Source organism: Glossina fuscipes, unplaced genomic scaffold (assembly GCF_014805625.2).
Source record: "Glossina fuscipes isolate IAEA_lab_2018 unplaced genomic scaffold, Yale_Gfus_2 262, whole genome shotgun sequence".
Lineage (NCBI taxonomy): Eukaryota > Metazoa > Arthropoda > Insecta > Diptera > Glossinidae > Glossina > Glossina fuscipes.
In genome coordinates, this window is record NW_023998605.1 from 245,987 (window position 1) to 266,118 (window position 20,132).

General features: G+C 34.4%; 3 protein-coding genes across 4 annotated transcripts; 2 read left to right on the forward strand and 1 right to left on the reverse strand.

Annotated features, from left to right (window-relative positions):
* Positions 1–2,616: 2,616 nt before the first annotated feature.
* LOC119642834 (transcription factor grauzone-like) lies at positions 2,617–4,362 on the forward strand. The gene is made up of 4 exons (XM_038042119.1): positions 2,617–2,828; positions 2,888–3,711; positions 3,771–4,157; positions 4,212–4,362. Exons 1-4 carry the CDS (start codon positions 2,718–2,720, stop codon positions 4,276–4,278), a joined length of 1,389 nt encoding a protein of 462 aa, XP_037898047.1. The 5' UTR covers positions 2,617–2,717; the 3' UTR covers positions 4,279–4,362.
* Positions 4,363–5,110: 748 nt separating this feature from the next.
* Positions 5,111–14,194, forward strand: LOC119642829 (nucleoporin seh1). Of its 2 annotated transcripts, XM_038042107.1 has the most exons (5): positions 5,111–5,457; positions 5,513–5,953; positions 6,011–6,219; positions 11,346–11,488; positions 11,548–11,877. In XM_038042107.1, exons 1-5 carry the CDS (start codon positions 5,347–5,349, stop codon positions 11,712–11,714), a joined length of 1,071 nt encoding a protein of 356 aa, XP_037898035.1. In that variant the 5' UTR covers positions 5,111–5,346; the 3' UTR covers positions 11,715–11,877. The 2 variants fall into 2 exon arrangements, with proteins under 2 accessions (XP_037898035.1, XP_037898036.1); XM_038042108.1 differs by lacking the exons at positions 11,346–11,488; positions 11,548–11,877 and adding an exon at positions 12,820–14,194 and having other exon boundaries at positions 5,113–5,457.
* Positions 14,195–15,110: 916 nt separating this feature from the next.
* LOC119642828 (hairy/enhancer-of-split related with YRPW motif protein) lies at positions 15,111–19,891 on the reverse strand. Its single transcript, XM_038042106.1, has 3 exons — positions 19,149–19,891; positions 18,848–19,062; positions 15,111–15,988 (listed from the first exon to the last, which is right to left on the reverse strand). The coding sequence occupies exons 1-3, from the start codon at positions 19,331–19,333 to the stop codon at positions 15,111–15,113; spliced, it is 1,278 nt and encodes a 425-aa protein (XP_037898034.1). The 5' UTR covers positions 19,334–19,891.
* Positions 19,892–20,132: the final 241 nt, after the last annotated feature.

The following is a 20,132-nucleotide window of genomic DNA, read 5'->3' on the forward strand; positions in this document are numbered from 1 at the left end:
ATCGTCAAACTCATCGCAAACAATCAGGCAGTGTTGCCTCCCAAAAATGCTTTGACCGTTTATAAATATCTAGCCAGGTCCAAAATTGAATTTGGGCATTCCACATGTTGCAATTTCCCAAAACATATTGAGAAACGTGTACAAGCATTTGAAAACCGAATGTTCAACCGTTGTATTGGAGTAATCCCCTCAACTCTACAACATATTCTCAATGTCATATCTGTTGAGTGGCCCGTTTCCGAAAGAGCCCTTTTTTGCACTGCCAATGAGTTAATTAAAGTCAAGATGATAAATCCTTGATTTTTTCAGGAAATTATATCTCTCAGTAATACTGTCACTTGCAGCTTTACTTTTTGCTCTCAAAAACTTCTTTTGCTTCAAAAACTGATAAGTTAGATTCAGTTCCTCCCTTGAATTTCATTACCAGAGTCTTCATGAACATTCTCGAATCGATCTCTACCTCAAAATAAAATGTCAACTTCTCTTGTATTAGGACGTTATGCCAAGAAAAGGTACTTTTTTCTTACAGCAACGGCCACGATATATATGCCACCGACGGTTCCATCGGACATAATGCATCTGGGTTCTCGGTTGTGAAACATATATCTAAAACAGTGCGTCGAGTCAAAGTGGCGGACGAACTTTCCTCGACATTCATTGAGTTGCTCGTCATCCGACAGTCTATTAGGGGTGCTATCTCTGATGGTATCTAAAGGTTTGTTATTTTTCTCTACTTCTAATAAATAAAAAAGATGCAGAGAATCAATATGTGTTTGATATTCATAAGATGTTGCGTGAGTCTCAAGTGAATGACTGTCAAATTGTTTGGGTACTTGGTCAGTGCGGCTTTTTTTTAAGTCTGAAAGCCGACTTTTATGCAGGGAGGGCGGTTGTTGATGAGACAATTTCGTCCGTCAAATAAACTGCCAATGAAGCGATTCTGGCAATTCTCAACCATATCCTTCGACAGCTAAACGAATTTAAAGAAATCGCGCGAGTTAAAACTAATCGTCTTTTCTATAAAGTAAATCCCACATTTCAATTGAAATCCTTTTCTGTATCTTCTTTTAATTCCTAGAAAACCAACATTTCTTATAGACTCATGAGTGCTCAGACTTATGATAATGTTTATTTAAAAATGATTCGTGCTATACCATCTTATGTTTGTGAAGTTTGCAATGTTGTCGAGTCTGCTGAGCATCTAATCTTCAGATGTCACAGGCTTGATGGCATTAGAGATTCCTTTAGCTTCTTCAAGTTATATAACTGTCTCCTCGATATCTTTGCAGTAAAAAATGTACGTCATCTCGTGGAACTAATTTACTTTATTAAAAAAGCGAATTTATCGTTTTAGAATTTTTTTCTTTTCTTCCTCTTTTTTCTCTCGTTCATTCATTTTCTATTACTATAGCATTCCTTTTTCGATTTCAGCTAAAGTATGCAACACTGTTCGACTTCCAACGACTCAACCAGCAGAATTACACATGCACACACAATTGCATTTAACATATCGACTCCAGTTATTTTTGAAAATAGGGTAAAATCGAATGCCACGCCTATAAAAATTGTATAAAACTATTCAGGAGACGTACAAGGGGAGATGAATGCATATTTTTGATACATTTATATAAAAAAGATTATATATTACATTTCAACCAAACCATTTGTTTGAATATATATGTAAAGAGAATATTCATTTTTTTTTTTGAAAATAGGATAAAATCGAATGCCACGCCTATAAAAATTGTATAAAACTATTCAGGAGACGTACAAGGGGAGATGAATGCATATTTTTGATACATTTATATAAAAAAGATTATATATTACATTTCAACCAAACCATTTGTTTGAATATATATGGAAAGAGAATATTCATTTTTTTTTTTGAAAATAGGATAAAATCGAATGCCACGCCTATAAAAATTGTATAAAACTATTTGATTAATATATTTCAACTTTAAAATAAATGGCTTTTATTGTTTGTTTTTCATAACATTTTGAATTTTGAATTTACTGTGATTGCTGCATATTGACATAATTCTTTTTTTTCATCTTTTCGACTTCCCCTAATTTTTCCCATCGCACTAGTTTTGAATGCTTTGGTTGAGTATTAGGTTGGTGAGAAAGTCATAAGTCATTCCAGCTTCTTCTACAGATCTTTGCGTGTATATTAATATGAGCTCGCAATATATATTTAAGCATTCTATTCAGATTTGATAAGTAAACTTTACCGCAGTAAGATTTGAGTCCGCGTACATTAACTTGATGATCTCGATTTTTAGAATATCCAAATACTAATTTTACAATCCTACACTGTTTAGGAGTTGTCAAGCCCGTGGATTAGCCTTTTAAAACACTTTCAATATCCTAGTTTTTAGTACAAATGTGGACGAGATTTGTCAAATATTTGCATTCTATTGGTCTATAAGACGGAGACCTCGTGAGCGCGAATATCGTAGTCATACATATTGCAGAAACAAATTCAAAATTTACGCTCAGTGTTATATTTCCGTTCTCGTTCGTTTCATTACAATTGCAAAGTTAAGAGCAAAAGCGTTCCCCTGCTCGCTATTCTTATTGTCAAATGCACTATTATTTGTTTTATGTTGTCAATTTACTAGGAATGCTTTAAATAAAAACAAGAAGAAAGCCATTACAAGAATTCCTCCCTTGCAATAGATATTTTGTCTCCCACATTTAAGTGAATGTAACTAAGAATGATTTGTCGCTTGTGTTTGAAAGAAGTTAATGAATTTAAAAGCGTCTTTGATGCGGCGGAGTCCAAACTGGATATGGCCTCAATAATTGCAAAATATTTTTGGTTTGAGGTAAATAATTTTCGACTATTTCCGCAAAGAAAATAAAAAAGTTTTCTTCTGTTCTGCAGCTCCAACAAAACGATCAAATATCAACAGTAATTTGTAATAATTGTTGGCTTAAAGTCTCTGATTTCCATGAGTTCTATAAAAGTGTTGAGAAAGCTCAGAGCAATCTAGGCGAGAATGTCGTAGTGAAACTAGAAAACAATAATGTAGAGCATTCCCTAGAAAATGTTATGATTCAATCGATTCCTTTTTCAAATAAACTTGAGCCCAATGATGATTTGAACGAATCTAATGATGAGTATCCTTTTGAGATGCCAATAGATGAGGCGGATAATAAATCATCATTACTTCTAAAAGAAAACGATTTCAATGACAAACGTTTAAGCACTAATGCTGCGGAAGAAGTTAGGAATGTCATTAATTACAAAGATGAAAAATTTGATGATGACGATGGCGACCCATTTAATAGCGAGGAAACAAAAATTGGCAACAAAAGAAAAAGTACTAAACTATCAAAAAAGGAAAAATCTGTCAAGTCTGCAAGAACGATTAGAATGAAAAATGCTTCGCCCAAATTACCACGGAGTGCAAATGAAAAAGGTACAAGAAAATTGAGTAAAAGCGAAAACAATGATCCAAAAAAGACAAAATTGAAAAAACCCCTTGAAGATCCCAAAAGTTTGGCTATCGATGAGGAGATCGCTAAGTTTATGAAACTACAATGTGAGCGATGCAAGTTGGAAGTTGCAAACTTTAGCGCTCTTCAAAGTCATATGCTCACCGAACATAAAATCAAAGGTTACACCCGGTGTTGTCATAGGAAATTTTCGTCGCGAGTTTTGCTAATTGACCATATACGACAGCATGCAAATACCGATTGTTTCAAGTGAATAAATTCCCGCGGGTCAATTTGATTTCCAAATGTTATTTTGATTTTGTTTTTAGATGCGGTCCATGTAAGCGGGTTTTCGCAGACCGTAAATCTATGCAAAATCATTTCCTTATCAAACATCAAAAGGATGAGGATAAAATGTTCTCCTGCTCACAATGTTCCAAGAAATTTGTTAGAAGATATTTATTACGACAGCATGAATTGGTGGGTCATGGCGACCATAAAAACGCTTCTTTAGCTGTTGATGAGGAAATAGCCAAATTTATGTCATTACATTGTGAAAAATGCAACGAAGAGGCGACCAACTTTAGAGCCCTTAATCGGCATATGCGTGCTGAACACAACGTGCGACGCTACGTCAGATGTTGTAATAGGAAATTTCGTGAGCGGGGTTCGCTTGTTGAGCACATACGCCCACATTTAAATCCTGCTTATTACAAGCAAGTAAATCCATTTTTAAGGAAAACGTTAAATAATTTTTTTTTTTTTTCTAGATGTGGGGAGTGTAGTCTCGTTTTTCCCGATCGCAAGTCTCATTTTGTTATACTCAGATATTGCTGAAAATTAATTAACGAACAGTTAATTGGATTTATACAGATATATAAAATTTATTTATTTTATTACGGTCGCTCTTGTTTTTGTCGCGTTCTATGCATATTTCTGACCAAAATTACATTTTATTATCAGGACAAATGAGCCAGAAATCTATTGGCTTAGTCCATCTCCACCCAACAATCCAAAAAAAAAAAAAAATCATATAGATTTGCTATATAAGCTAAACATACTAAAATATTATTATTTCACAGAGCAATTCAGGTTGTGTGGTTTCAACTCGTTTACATTTGCATTAATTTATTTCATTTTGCATATTTAAATATATATTCTTATACCTGGCATAAAATTTCTAAATATATGTGAGACACACTGCTGATGTGCTATTTTGCTTTTACGTGTCCCTCCACTACGCTTCCGTATGTGGTTTATTTATAGAAAACGGCTTGGGCCTTATTTTTTACGTGTTTCTGGAAAACGTGACGAGTATTGAAAAGTTGATGATAATGGTACATGATTAACCTATGGACGACAATCAACTATATCCCAAAAAAAAGACGGAGCGATAGTTACAGCGAGAATTGATTGCTTACATGATTACCCTCTTTTGTCAAAGAATGACTTTTTTTAACACGGGAAATCGGGAACAAAATATACGGGAATTTGCGTTGTATTTTGTTTTTCCGCGTTAACATTCGTAATAGTTCATAACGTATCGTTGCTTCTTCACGCAAATCGTTTCTTCTCACTATATTACCAATATGAGAGCGAAAAATTCAGATGGCGTGCAAACGAATTCTTATGAAGTCGTGTTTATACAGAGTTGCTTTCCACTTAACGAAAAAGTGACTTCATTTTTTATAAAACAATATATTGTTAATTGAAGATGTCATATTACCCGTTTTGCGATGCTTGCACGCTATTGTTAACATGTGTGTAACTGTATAGAAACTCTCCCTTAATTTATATTGCTTAAATAAAGAAAACAGCTGTTTGCTATAACTTTACCTGATTTATTTTATTGTACTTAACGTTTTACTAAACAATAAAACAAAATTTCGTAAATTTGTGGAAAAAATGTTTGAAGTAGAACAGATAATTGCTGATCACAAAGATGTTATACATGATGTGGTATTTGATTATTATGGACGTCGCATGGCTACTTGTTCCAGTGATCAAACAGTAAAGGTAGAGTGTCTTCGTGTAAAGCTTTTGAAAGAAGCTGACAATATAAGCGTTACAGGTTTGGGATGAAAACGATCAAGGAAAGTGGTCTGTAACATCAAGTTGGAAGGCGCACTCTGGGTCAATATGGCGAGTATCGTGGGCTCATCCGGAGTTTGGGCAGGTATTGGCTACATGCTCATTTGATCGGACTGCTTCCGTCTGGGAAGAAGTACTGGGTGAGAAGGTAGCGGCGACTATGACTCCAACGAGACGTTGGGTCCGACGAACCACTTTGGTAGATTCACGGACGAGTGTAACTGACGTAGAATTTGCACCAAAGTATTTAGGTCTAGTGTTGGCCACTGCGTCTGCTGATGGTATTATACGTATTTATGAAGCCCCAGATATAATGAATTTAAGCCAATGGCCGGTACAGCACGAAATTGCTAATAAATTTCCTCTAAGTTGTCTGTCATGGAATACTTCAACTTACAAATTGTCTTCCCAATTATTAGCGGTAAAGCGCAAATTTGTGGAGAGAGTTGTTTTTTTTATCAGCATTATTTCTTTCTAGGCTGGTAGCGATGATATGGCCACAATTACGGGTAAAGTTTTTATATTTGCTTACAGTGAGAATGCACGCAAATGTGTTAAGGTCGATACCATCAATGACATCACAGATCCTGTTACTGATTTATCTTTTGCCCCAAATGCTGGACGTACTTTTCACATATTAGCTGTTGCTAGTAAGGATTTATATATCGTTAATATCAAGGGGACAACGTAAGTAGAACATAGAAATATATATATCCCAAAGAAAATATGGCATTTATTCAATTTTTTCATTGCTTGATTACCATGCATTTTGGTGGGAACTTTGTAAATAATTACCGCACACCTTGCAAAGTGTAAAAATTTTGATTTATTTCAAATTCCGGCGATATTTTCTGAAAATTTCAAAAATTAAAACAAAAATCTCAAACCTGGTATACACGTTTTCAAACACGTAATGCAATTGCAATTTGTTTTGGAAATCTTCATGATCAAAAATTTTTACAATATATCAAAACTCATATGTGTATTATCACTTGTAATGTGTTAGATACAGTTTCATAGTTTGTGGGATTACGTTGCAGATTTTTTCGACAGCTTAATGCTGAGATGCAGGACGTCAGGTATATATGTTATTTAATTGTTTTGTGATGTTGCGTAAAAATGTTTGCAATACTAGCGAACAATTCAAATTAACAAGCGCTGGCGGAAGGCTTATCAAATTCGTGGTCTTGTTCATATTTATCGGTTTTACGCATTTCCATCTTAATTTGTACTTCGCTTTTATTATTGGTAGTAATATTTTTTGATTTTAGGCCTTTTTATTTTCTTACTGTATTATCATACGCCGCTTTGTTAGCAATTAAGCTATTATACGACACACTGTGTCAAGAAATTATATCTTGTGCTTAAGAACGTTTACATATCTTTTGAATGGTAATATCTTTCTGCTCTGCCGAGTTCTCACTTTGCTGAGACGCATTGACGCATGAGAAGCTTTTCGGTCTCCTTGAGCCCGCTATGGATGTAATTTATGAGTTTAAAAAAGAAGCCCTGTGGATATGCTCTAATTGCAAATTGAAAGGGATTGATTTATGTAAGTCCATTTTCCAAATTTCGGAGATTTCTTAATATCTGCCATTGTTCAATGGTGGCTTTAATAAATCTCAAAATAGATGACGTTGAAGTCTATTTTATCCGTTGAAGTCTTCTTGTTTTTATCTCCACGAGCTTCTTCACTAACACTTTATTTTCCAATCCTCTTTAAGTATTTGTATTGATATTAATCATTCTTCGTTCAAGTCACCCTTTAAATTTGCGCCCTCTGGTACTGTCACTTCTTAGTCCGTTGCATCTTAAAATCTTCCACAGCTATATAAGCCAAATTTCCACCTTGATCTCCTAAACTACAAAGCCCAGAACTGCACCCGAGTGATAGAAGTTCGTAAGTCAGCTGTTCATTTTGCTGTTAATTTCTTTGCTGATAGCATCGAAAATATTTTAATGTTACCCATAGCTGTTTTTCAGGAAAGTGGTTAAAACTAGGTATGTTCAATACAGAAAGTTTTTGAAGAGAGTGCAGATATGGTAAAAATGGTAGGTTTGATTCCGGGCATCTACTTATGTATTACTTATATTATGTATAATATTAAAGAAAATTTAAGAAATATTCTTATAACATGTTTCGAATTTGATTGCTTGATACTTAGATATATCTACCTCGTTAAGAGATGATAATATAAACATGATGTTAAAGGATTTCAACATACATTTTGTCCTTTGGCGTTTTGATATAAACGTTAATCGATTAACCCCATCCGGCCAATCATATCGTCATGGTGAGCTTTGATTTAATATTTGTAACTTTTCTTATTCTAAATGAACAAAACGCCGAACGGCCATAATAAAACTTTATACATGGAATTCCATAATATAAATGGGCGACCTCTTTCCCGTGCTTTGCTCTTTGTTTACCCTGAAGATCGCTATTACGTTACACTTAGTATCCTTAAAAGGTTATGCCTCTAGTGCCTCTCAAGCTATTCTAATGTTACGCTTATTTTCCGCATGTAAATTTTACACTGTAAAAAATCATATTCTTGACAGTTTTAACTACTCTCAGATATTTATTCTCTTACAATCATCTTTCTATGCGGCGTTACAATACGCTTTATATCTTTTTATCCTTATCATTCTAGATGCGGCCGGCTTGGCCCAGCCGGCATTGGTCACTAAATATGTGAGAAAAGTAATAAGTAGAACCGCCCGCCTACAATCTCGTTGCTTCTCATTGTAACTATTTACCTGAAGTGTGATCTACACAAACGTCTTTGGCATAAATTATATAACGTCAAACCTTTCCATGATCTATAATCTTTTTCAGTAGAATTATTCGCAAGAAACAACCACATAGCCTGACTACTAGTATGTCAAAAAAGTTATAAAATATTTCCACCAACCCATTTTCGCACTTCTTCAACTTTGTGGACTTGAGCGCCAGCCTTGCTGAATCGGCCTGAACAAGTAATAATCAGGGACGCCATGTCTGGTGAGTAGGCTGGGTGTGGCAGAACTTTCCATTCGAGCTGCGACAGTGTATCTTGGACAGCCATTATAGCAAGTGGTCAAAACAGGCATTTTCAGCCAATTCTTGTCGCCACTTTTAAACTCCTAAACCAAAAACGAAACAAGTGGGAGTAGGGTTTCAGCAGCAGATTTCTTCAAATAAACCACAAAAGTAATGAATTTGAAAGAACGAGAATTTTTGGCACTCCCTGATTAGCGTCTGCGTACGTAATATTAAATGGAAAACTTATTTTATGCAAAGGAAGGGCAAAACCATCAAATTCAACCGTTATGTGCAGTGGTATTTTCCTTTTGTTTATAATTTTTGCCTGTTGAAATCGCTGATCAACATTTTTGCAATCATTTAATACATATATAGAAATAAAACAAATAAGAAACTCATTTACGGCTACGTTCGAATCTATTCTATCCGTTACCTTAATCCTAAAAAACACGAATTTTGTATAGTCTGTAATATTGGACGAATGGGTTGATTATATATACATTTTTGTAGAATATATATGAAAGTTTTTATCGCATGTCCATCGTAGTTTTGTCTAGTATAGCATACTAACTTGTAAGCAGCAAAGTTACTGGAGAATTTAAAGGCGTATGTTTACAGAAAGCTGTACAGTTCTGCATAAAGTGTGGTTCAGTTCATGGCTATTAAAGAAATCATTAAATGTGAACTGTGGTTTTGATTCTAAAATGGTATGCATAGTTGGTCAGCGCACTCCTGGCCCAAATTTTGGGTCGATTGGTTCCTTCCTCTCCAAAATGCGCGATTCGTCTCTAGTTGTGAGTCTGTAATGCATACTCTGGCAAGTTTCGTTAGGCTATCATCCAGATGTATACGATGCATAGTTTTCTCTGCTATTGTTAAGCATTAATTTCCCCTCAATGGTTTCAATTTGTCTTATCGGCGGAAGCTCTAAAAAGTTGCTCCTATTGCAAAATATTAGTTTTTTGCGTCCGCCTATTGCAACTTTTTTATTCCAATTATTGCTCTGAGAAAAAGCAACATTTCTTTTCAAAAATATAATATATTTGAATTTATGCGTTTTTAAGGAACGTAAATTTTTCCTTGTTTTAATTTAGACTTCGATTATTTATATAACATGTATTTCTTTATGGCTGTGACTTATGATTACTGTTGTATTTATTTATTTTTGCTATTTATCACTTGCCGTTTGTTATTATATTCTGTATATTTAATTTTTTTGACTGACTTCATCATTTTTTCTTTGCTATTTAGAAATTGATTCTGATTTTTGAAATTTTTCTAATTTTAGCCTGTTTCGCTTTCATTAGAGTCTTTGTTAGTATATCTGGTTCTTCAGATATTATATATTTCACTAATATTTAGCAGAGGCACACTTTCTTCGTATATACTGAACGACTACATCGGCGTGCTTATGTACAGTCAGGGCCCATTACCATGAAAAGCGCGCTGGAATCTCTGTATGTTATTTTAGTCCGCGTTCAAATAATAAAACTCGATGAAAAATAGATTATTTGATACCTTCATAAAGTGCTCCGTACTCATCTTTCACTGCATTTAAACCCATTGCCTACTTCTACTTAGATTCTTAAGCAATTGATCCCGCAGCCATAGGAACCACGTAGACGTTGCATAATTTGCGATCATTTTGACTACCACTCCAATTTGATTTTTCTTTTGGGGACAAAATCATATTTAGCTGCTTTTCTGTGCTTCACATGTAGATTGGTATTAAACCAAGAAAGCTTTGTTAGTACATGGATCATATCCAGACCCGATAATATAAATAAATGTATCAAATGTGGGCGATAGATAAATATATCAAATTACGAGCTTTTTAATCCGTTTAGAGTCATTTGACCCTATTATCAAATCAAGTTTCCTTAATGTGCGCGATTTGCCTATGTCGTATTCATATTAACATGCAATCTTAACGTCTTAGTATCATTCGAAAATTAATTGAATTTCCTTACTATTATCGGTTGCCAAGCCTTTGCATGTTTTTAACGGCTTACGGGTTCACTTACAATTCGGATCTGCATCGGTTGCGGGTGCGTCTCTGTACTAGACCTGCACATGATTTTATCCTTTTTTTTTTCTCTCTCTCTTATTTATTTATACATTAATTTTATTCCTTCCACATTTTCGGCATATTTTTTCTTTACTTCTTTGTACATACTTTGTATTAGTTATTAATAATAATCAGCATAAGATGTTAATTTATTTTAGCTCAATTTCATGTGGAAATAAATATATTATCCCATAAAAAATGTGGTCTTTGATATAAGTCTTATTTAGAATAAATCCAGCCGTGATTTTCCTATCGCATTTTTTCCATATAGATTCACTTTTCTGTCCGCTGGACATTCCTCTTCAACTACATCCTATAGATCTAACGTGAGACTTCGCAATGCTTGCCTGTAATTCTTTAATCTATGTAATGTTTGTACTTTCGCACCGTTTTCCTCTAAGAATTCGTAAACCAGGAACAGAACCTTAACGCTACTTAAAATTTATTAAAAGTAAAAAAATGCGGACGGCCTGTAACATTCGTTAGAGACAGCGATTTTGTATAATCATATAAGTATTTGCATTTCGAATGCAAAATATTGCTTTGAAATGAGGTTGACAGAAACAATTTAATAGTGGAATACTATGATTTGATTTGCCATGGGTGCTATAATACATAGGAGTATTTTATAGCATTTAATTTTCAACACTTATTAATATCCAAAATTCGGCTTAACTAATTTATAACAACTCTCTACTATTTACTATTAACCCGGTTTAGTGATCCCACTGGTAACTCTAAACTGGATATGCAAACTATAAAATTTAATGATCACAATTGTCCTGTATGGCGTGTGTGTTGGAATATGTTGGCCACCACGCTTATCTCGACCGGTGATGACGGTTGCGTGAGAGTTTGGCGCAGTGAGTCATCAGTTGCTCCATGAATCCCCGAAGATTTAACCTTTACGTTTTACTTGCAGTGAATTATAATCGCAACTGGAAATGTGCTGCTGTTTTAAAAGCGGAAAGCAGTAGTGGCCTGAATCAAGAGCCCCCTGTCAGTTCACCAACTGCATCGGCGGCAACTACAGCAAAATATTATAAAAAGGGCATTATAAGTAATCCAAACCAAGTTCCTTGGCACTGATTTGAATAAAAAAAAAATAAAAGGTTATAGCTAAGACAACATTAAGAACGAAAATTCTTATTTTCGAAGTTTTAATATTTTTTCTATAATTTTTTCATCTATTTGGTTATAATAAATCTTAATAAAATTGTCCAATAAACTTTTACTGATATTTGGTACAAAAGTACGTACAGTTTTCAATATCGAATCACAAAAAATATTCATTGGCACCTGAAAATATATCAATCAAATGTGTGTTAAATTAATGCAGGTCCCTGTTATGTTGCTTTTAGTAAATATTGACAGTTAAGGTTTTTCGGATATTTGACATAAGACTCGTAAAAATATTAATAATCCATTTACCGTCTCCGCTTTGCTCCCGCATTCTGTGCGTTAAAAGTCAACTAAACTGTCTTGACGTATTTATTCAAAGCACTACGTTTAAAGTTGAATAAACCTATTGCCTGTTTACAAGAACAACCGGGATGTAAAATAGTAATAACAATGAACAGAACAATATGTATGTCATAAATGTCATTAAATTAAATTGCACACAAGCATATATTCTAATTGGGATTGGTTGTAATAAGGGATGGTTTCTTTTTATTATCTCTTAGAAAGCGGAGTTTACACAAAGTTAACATATATCGCTTTTCCATGAGGGGATATACGACATTAACCAGCGTGGGAAGTTATTTCATTAGAATATCTCACGCAATTCTGTTAAAAATTATAAGTATGTTTATACTATTTTTAAAAATATTCTTTTTCAGTGCAGAAAATTTTTCAGAATTGCTAACAATAGTTCGGTGACTTATGAGTATGTACATTTTCTCTTCTACTGTTTTAGTTATTCGCAGAAATAAACTTTCTAGGAAATTCAGTAACCGAATGTGATCGCGAAAAGCGTCTTTTTCACGTAGAGTAGTGGAAGGTTATCAAGTATTTATTCAAAGGCACAACATTTCCATCAGCGATTTCTTCGTTTTCAGTAATCCGATTCTCCTACGTTCGTATTTTCATCGAAATAGCAAGCTCTGGTTTCTTTTTTTAAAAATTCGAAAATTTTCCAATTCTTGATTTAAAAAAAATATATTCATCTGGAGTTTTTTTTTTTTTTTTGTAGCTTAAGTCACGTCGACTGCGGAAATCAGCTAATTCAATGTATGAGGACGCCCAGGCTTTCCCAAAAACTCATAATTATCGCCCTTTTCCTACTTCAATTTATCAAAATAATATAAAAGTTTACTAGATGAAATTTTGCGGTCTTATTCATGATTTCAATGGACGGGCAACAGGTACCTAATCATAAATATATACCTTATATGTTTCTGTGCAAATACGATATTCTGGTCACAAAGTAATATATCCTTTTTTGTTTGCTTAACATATGCATGAAAGATTTTCAGGCAATGTTTATGCAACCGGTAACAAGGAATAGTGTTAAACGGCGTTGAACGTTAACTCACTGAACTGTATCGTTAACCCAGCAGCCGTAAGTTTATTTCTGGTCCTTGAAACTCATTATAATTAATAAGCACGAGAAATGCTGTATCTACGTGTGCAAAAATGTCCGCACATTTCGGTTTTGGTGGTTACTCGCTATTCATTTGTAGCAATAGCGGTCAGCAATGCATTGGTGCATTATTTTTTGTTTTACATAATATGCCTTCCAGAGAAAAAAATTTACATAAACAGAAGTTTAAAACGCGGAAAATACAGCTGGTGGGATAATTAAAACAAATTAGATGACTGATAAGTATAAGAGAGCTGCTGCGCTGCGCTCTTGCTAATGAGCGCCGGAAGAAAGCTTAGTTAAAAAAGGTCTAATTTTATTTATAATTGCGAACGTGTTTTTATTAGAAACATGATTTTCAATTTAGTTGTTTCGCAACTTTTTAAAGCTTTCAACATTTTACGTACCTGTTACCGAAAAAAAATGGTATTTTGACGTTGTGAGAGTCAGAGATTCGAAATACGTGGATTTCCTTGTCGGTGTCTACGTCTAGCCTGACGTAAAGTCCATGAATGAAATATGGAAATACAATTACGTTGAAATTCCATCTACAACTGTGCAGTTGGGAAACAAAGTTTTTATGTGTGTATTGTATCTCTATCAAAATTATTTCAAATTTCTGTAATGCCAAGATTAAATTTTTATGCTTAACTTAAACCCCAGTAATCCCCCTTCTTAATAATGCTTTAATAAACTTAGAACAATATTCTCATACATTTAAAGTTTGAAAACTTTTAATAAAAATAAAATGAAATTTTATGACAAACATTTTTTGGAGAAATTCTATACGTATTTACATTGAAGACAGGCCGTGATAAGTTTTGGTATCATATTTTATGTACCTTGTGGGCAAACTAATTCTTGTTATACCGTACGCCAATTGCGGTACAGGGTGTATTAGGTCGTAAGTGGACGTATGTAACACGCAGAAGTGTTGAAGAAAGATCAATCTTTTATTATACAGTTCGATTCAGAATCGTTCAGAATCTGAATTGATCTAAACCTGTCTGTCCGTCTGAAGTGATACAGTGACGTGTTTTGACCCGAAGACGAACGCTATTGAAAAAGGCTCAGATCGGTCCAGTTCGAACACTCCCTATATAACGCCGTATTCTGAAAAGTCGTTATATGAAAAAAACATGAAATTTTCAAAATTTCTCGCCAAAAGTGGTTAAGTAGTACTGTTCAGGCATTCTAAATTGTGACATCTTTGGACCGGCTGGGACATTTTTTTGAATCCACTGTCATATAATGAAAGCTGAAGTTCATACGACTCTTCTCTTCTTTCCATTCTGTTGCTTTCCTTTTCTTTGGTTCTTTCTTTCATTTGTTTCCATTTTTCGTTTTGTTTTCTTCTTCCATTTTTCCCTCCGACTCCTTTTTTGCTTTGTCTTGTCTCTTCTTGGACCCCTTTTTTGCTCTCCTTTTTCCCTCCTCTTCTATTATATTCTATAGTCCTCTCTTCGTTTCATTTCATTTCTCTTTCCTTTTTCAAATAATAATAATAAAATAATACGACCCTTGCACTTCTGTTTTTCAGTTTTCCTAGATAATATTTAAAGGCAAGGTTTTCGTCCGTAATATTTTTTATTTTTAAAATCTTTTCTATTCCATTTATAGATTATTTTCAACTCTATTAATAAATTATTTTCAACTTGTTTTATAAAAAAAACTTTTTATGTATGTTTCTATAAAGTTATGAATTAATGACTTAGATTGGCTTTATTTAAGAAAAATTCTTATGAAAACAATATCTTTTTTAATTTTTAAACAGTTTTTCAAAAGAAACACACACACACACACACACACGTCTTATCACATAGGTTATGTTAAAGTTTTAAATCGCTGTACACTAATTGTTCCCGTTTTCTCTATCTCTTTTTCTTTCTTTCCGTCAATAATCAGTAAGCCATTTCAGCTCCCCAAGGACGATAAGGTTTCGTTGAGCCATTAGCAGTAACATATACCCCAGCATTGGTATTGTAATCTTGTCCCACCGTTGCCGGATATTGTGAAGGCACTGCATATGTGAGGCTACCGCTAGAAGCCGTCGCTGTGGGATCTCTATGTGGTTGATGTGGGTGGCTGCTAGTCAATTCAATATAAGTGGCCCCTTGATCGTGGGTGTAGTGATGATGAATGCCTTGTTGTTGGTCGTGTTGTTGTTGCTGCTGTTGATGGGGTTCGTGTGAGTTGCTCGGTGTGTGTTGAGAGTGCGTAACATGTTGTTGTTGTTGCGTTTGTTGAGTCTGGTGGGGCTGTGTAACCACGGCGGTTTGCTGTGCGCTAGAATGATTTGCATGCGTCATTGTTGTATTATCTTGGTTTGGTCCGACTGAATCAGAGCGTCCATTTTGTTGAATATTTTGTTGCTGTTGCGCATGTAAATGCGTTGAGTTCGGTGATAAAGAGAGAGGAGGATATTGATGTAAACCGACTGCTGGTATATTTGTAGCATAACCAGAACTTGCTGCACCGAGATGGCTGGCAGTTGCAGGATAAGTTTGGTAGGTCGCCACTGCACAATTTGCTTGATATCCGGCAGCCGTAGAATGTGCTGACCAACCACTAGTACTGCCTGGACAACCTTTACCCGACAACTCACGTTGCTGTACAAAATATTGTAAATGTGACATTAAACGCAAACGTAAAGGATCCTGTATATCCATTCCTTCAATCGTTACTAAATAACGGGCTACTTCAGCTGCGCACTCGCGGAAACCGATAATATGATAGTCCATAGCAAAACGCTGCGGATCATAACTCAAAGCGTCCGCACCTGCAATTGCGCAAAAAAAAGTAAATAAATAAATGAATATATATAAAACAATAACATTATTGCAGACTGATTTTTTCAAATTAAACTAGTTGAATTTTCACATAAGAATAATATTTATTTCCCACGCTCCGTTTAGTTTGATGAGTGCTAGGTTTAATATAAATGTATAAACACATCAACCCTCTCCTTTAGATTTCAATTTCTTATTGGGAATCGTTTGCCGAATAAGGGTGATTTTTCTGTAAATTGGCACTGTGCGACCACGCCGATAGGCATTATCTCATTGCTCAAGCCTCTTCTTTAATATTGAAAACTTTAGGGAGACTTCAAAAATTTTTCTAAATGCCTTGCTTCAGGATTAAACAAACTTTTCTATTAGGAAAGTTACTACCAATTAAGAAAATTTTTACCTATTTTAACCTGTATAAAAATGATATTTTTGAACCCTCGCAATTATTTTACTTAAGGTGGTTTGCGAAAGGAAATTCCACATTCTCAAGTATAAAGTAAGAATTGCTTTATTTAGTAAGTTGTAGGTTTGAATGGCTTTATATACGTAATTTTTTGCGATACACGAGCAAAGACTTCATTATATTTTCTCTTTAGCTTTTCCCGAATTGTGGGCAATTATGAGAATTTTTTAGAGGTGCTAGTTAACAGAAACTCATGAAAAATGTTTAAGGTTTCTAGAAAAACTTTAAGTGGACGGACTCGTTTTACTCTATAATAACGTTACGAGAGAACGCCAGATCAAAAACATTTTCGTATCATTTTTTATCAGGAAGCGCTGTGCATATGGTGGTAAAGGGCAATCTCATGGCACCTAAGGTGATATTTCGCGGGATTGCAATGCAATAATGCTTCAAGCTGATCAGAAGGTTATTTCCACTTCTTGCTTTCCGCAAATGATTCAGTGCGCAATTGAGTTGAAGAGTTCAGAATTGATCACGAGGAAAGACGTGGTTTCTATCACGATAACAGCAGTCTAGTAAGCAAAAAGTAAGAGATCTTGGTTAGAGTATGAAACGTCATAGTCAAACAACCCACCACGGCTGGATATTTCATCTTGCGTAATATTTGTTATAATTTGTCTACCGGAACAGTTGAATGAAGTTGTTCAATTTTTGACATTTGACACTTTGAGCATACGGAGCCAATATTCTATCTTGATCAGAAAAACATACTACAATCAAATAATACCATTTTGTCGCACGTAGAAATATGTAGCGAATAGATGGCAAATTATACATATTTTTAAAAAGCGTCAAGAGTCAAATAGATTAGCTCCAATATTCTGCGGGGCTGTTTTCCGAAAATTGATTACGTTATTGAAAAATTTTTCTAATATTTGGAAATTTTTCTCCACCCGTTTTAAGCTAAACATTATTTGGATTATAAAAAGATTTTCATCGGCAAGTTGACAAGCTCGCAATTGCTTGTAAATCATTTGGCAGTTTGTGTTCTAAAGTATGCAATGGTTTAAGTTTGCAATTCAACTAAATTAGTCTAAAGATTCGGTCATAATCACTGCCCAATCGCGTATACATAATATACAGATTTTATAACTACGGTAAATGCGTTAAAACCTAAGCTAACTACGCTTTTGGATTCCAATGTCAATGGCTCCAAACTTATACTTATAAAGGCGTTGTGCGTTACGAACTTCTCAAGCACAACAAAAACACCACTTAGGAACTTTGTCGACCATGGCTAATGTAATTCAATCAAACATTAGAGTAAACAATGTTCAGCTTCATTACAATAGTGACAAAAAAAGGTAGAAAGTATTGGAATGGAATATACTGCCATAATTGCGAGACACTGCTCTTTCGGAGTAACACTCGCTCTCATTAATGACACAATGCTTTTCTATTTTTATGGTACCAAAAAATTTATAGCTTTCGTAAGTAGCTTTTGAAGATAAGTAAACAACTGTACTAGAATTCAAATATTGTCAGCAAGTTTATGGCTAGTGGTGGATAGTACTTTGGATGGGTAATTTGTACCCGTTATTTCACAATAGTGTTATGTTTGCATCAAAGAAAATTCTGAAAATTAATGCATGCTGCCAATGATATTCAATTTTTATGTTCTTCTCATTTTAGTATAAGCTAGCTCTCTAAGTACTAAAAATTCTATCCATGTCAGGCAATTTAGTTTTTTCATATTTTTATTTTCATAATATAATTGAAGCGGTGCAACCTTTTTGTAAAAGCAATCCATTTTGGTGCAAAAAACCCTTTCAAATTTTGCTACGTTGTATAGAAGAGCTTATCTAATGTTAATGCTTCGCAAAATGGCTGTAACTTTCGTAAAGATTTACTCAGATGCCATCTAATATTAAATATCGATGACTGCAAAAATTTTAATTTAAAAAAAAAAAAAAACCAAAAAGAATTATGGAAAAATATTCACCATTGCAATACATTTACGCAATGTGTACAATGTGTGCGCAAGGAAATTGAATCAAAAATGGTCTAAAACATCAACTCGAAGAAAATCCAAGTTACCGAAATCGCGCGAAAAGCATTGTATACATTACTAATGGTGCAGCGCTCAATTATGTGCACATTTATTTAAGATTGAATAGGTTTGGTAATTTACAGTTAATCCATCGACGTATACGACGTCTATAGCAGTCCTATGTATATATCCGAAGCATTACTAAACAAAAAAAAGAAGTGTGCTTATGGTATAGTAAAAAGGGTCTAATTTTGAATTTGAATTAGCGAAATTTCTTTCTAAACTTTCATATTTGGGAAGTTTTTTAAAACTACATTTGAAAGGATATTTAGGAAAGCTCATATAAGAAAGAAATTTTTATATAAAGTTATTCAAAAACTAATTTTCAACACTTACCTTTGCTTTGAAGATTTTTCAAATGCTCGACAGTAAGTTGTAATATTTCTGCCTTTTCTAATTTTGCTGAGCCTTGCTTTTCATAGGCCGATGGCACAAGACGTTTCAATTCCGACAGCGAAGAGTTAATGCGATCGCGACGTTTCTTTTCAATGACTCCACGCCGCTTCTTGCGACTCATCAACTGACAACTTCCAGCATCGCTAGGAGAGATCCTATTTAATAGAGAAAAGTGTTAACTAATGAATATCACTAAATAATCTCGATTGTGAAAGTGAATATGACGACGTTTGATACATACTGTTCTTTAGATGATTCTTCCGAATAAAGTTCTTCACAATCACTTTCAGACATGGCACGCTTCAGGCTGTGGGGCGTTGTGGTGGTAGATGATGCTTGTGGAGGAGGTATACTCCAATGATTTTGCGGTGTAGTTGGTATTGCGGCTGCGCCATAGCTCCAGTGCAAAGCTGCATTGTGATCCATTCGGTCAATTTTTAAAATTACCTAATTTTCTCAAAAACCCAACACGCCAATAAAAAATTTTTTGACCTCAAATATTCAGTTTGATTGAAAAATTTTTTGAAAATATTTCTACTTAAGCGATGCTGTTGCTCGCATCGAAGCACGTGACTTATCGTGTGTGCGAACGACGTTCGACTGATTTTCAAACGCACGACCAGCATGTGCCACAACTCAAACTCTAGGCAATTGTTACGGTTTGCACCAATAAAATCTGTATTTTAGAAATAACCTGAAATTACCCCTAAGTTTACATATGAAGACACACATACACCTAACTTTAGTAGTTATTTGGCCATTGTCATGTTTGAGAAACTTGAGCATCGCTAGCAAGGGTTATTTGTAAAATATGATCCTTTCCTCACAGTAACAGTTAAGAGGGAAAAGCAGAAAAATCAAGCTTTACACAAAAGAGAAAGAGAGTAGGTCGCTCCTATAAAATTAATATATATTATTACGATGGCTGACTATAGTAAGAGCAATTGTTTACGAACAAGTGTTATTTTTCATTGTAGTAGTAGTTCTTAAATTTTTCTCTTGTACCTTGTTGTTGTTTGTTTACTTGTAGGTTTAGGCAATCTTTTTGACAAGTTATATTCCGGGGCCTTATTCCACCACGTCGCTGTCAATTGCCTTCTCTCTCTTACTGCATACTTTTTTGTTATGTTTCACTTCTCTACGTCAACCTTCGAATGTAATTGCTTGCCATTTTGTTTTATAAACAAAATGTTCATTGTCGACAATGCTATGTTGACGATTGTCT

What these genes read in the sequence shown, in the direction of transcription:
- LOC119642834 (XM_038042119.1), top strand. Translation starts at nt 2,718, where the DNA reads ATGATTTGTCGCTTGTGTTTGAAAGAAGTTAATGAATTTAAAAGCGTC. An exon ending in CAAAATATTTTTGGTTTGAG is followed by an intron (nt 2,829 to 2,887) that starts GTAAATAATTTT and finishes TCTGTTCTGCAG; the next exon opens with CTCCAACAAAACGATCAAAT. An exon ending in GCAAATACCGATTGTTTCAA is followed by an intron (nt 3,712 to 3,770) that starts GTGAATAAATTC and finishes TTTTGTTTTTAG; the next exon opens with ATGCGGTCCATGTAAGCGGG.
- LOC119642829 (XM_038042107.1), top strand. Translation starts at nt 5,347, where the DNA reads ATGTTTGAAGTAGAACAGATAATTGCTGATCACAAAGATGTTATACAT. An exon ending in TGTCTTCCCAATTATTAGCG is followed by an intron (nt 5,954 to 6,010) that starts GTAAAGCGCAAA and finishes ATTTCTTTCTAG; the next exon opens with GCTGGTAGCGATGATATGGC. An exon ending in GTTAATATCAAGGGGACAAC is followed by an intron (nt 6,220 to 11,345) that starts GTAAGTAGAACA and finishes AACCCGGTTTAG; the next exon opens with TGATCCCACTGGTAACTCTA.
- LOC119642828 (XM_038042106.1), bottom strand. Translation starts at nt 19,333, where the DNA reads ATGGATCACAATGCAGCTTTGCACTGGAGCTATGGCGCAGCCGCAATA. An exon ending in GAAGAATCATCTAAAGAACA is followed by an intron (nt 19,063 to 19,148) that starts GTATGTATCAAA and finishes TCTATTAAATAG; the next exon opens with GATCTCTCCTAGCGATGCTG. An exon ending in GAAAAATCTTCAAAGCAAAG is followed by an intron (nt 15,989 to 18,847) that starts GTAAGTGTTGAA and finishes GCGCAATTGCAG; the next exon opens with GTGCGGACGCTTTGAGTTAT.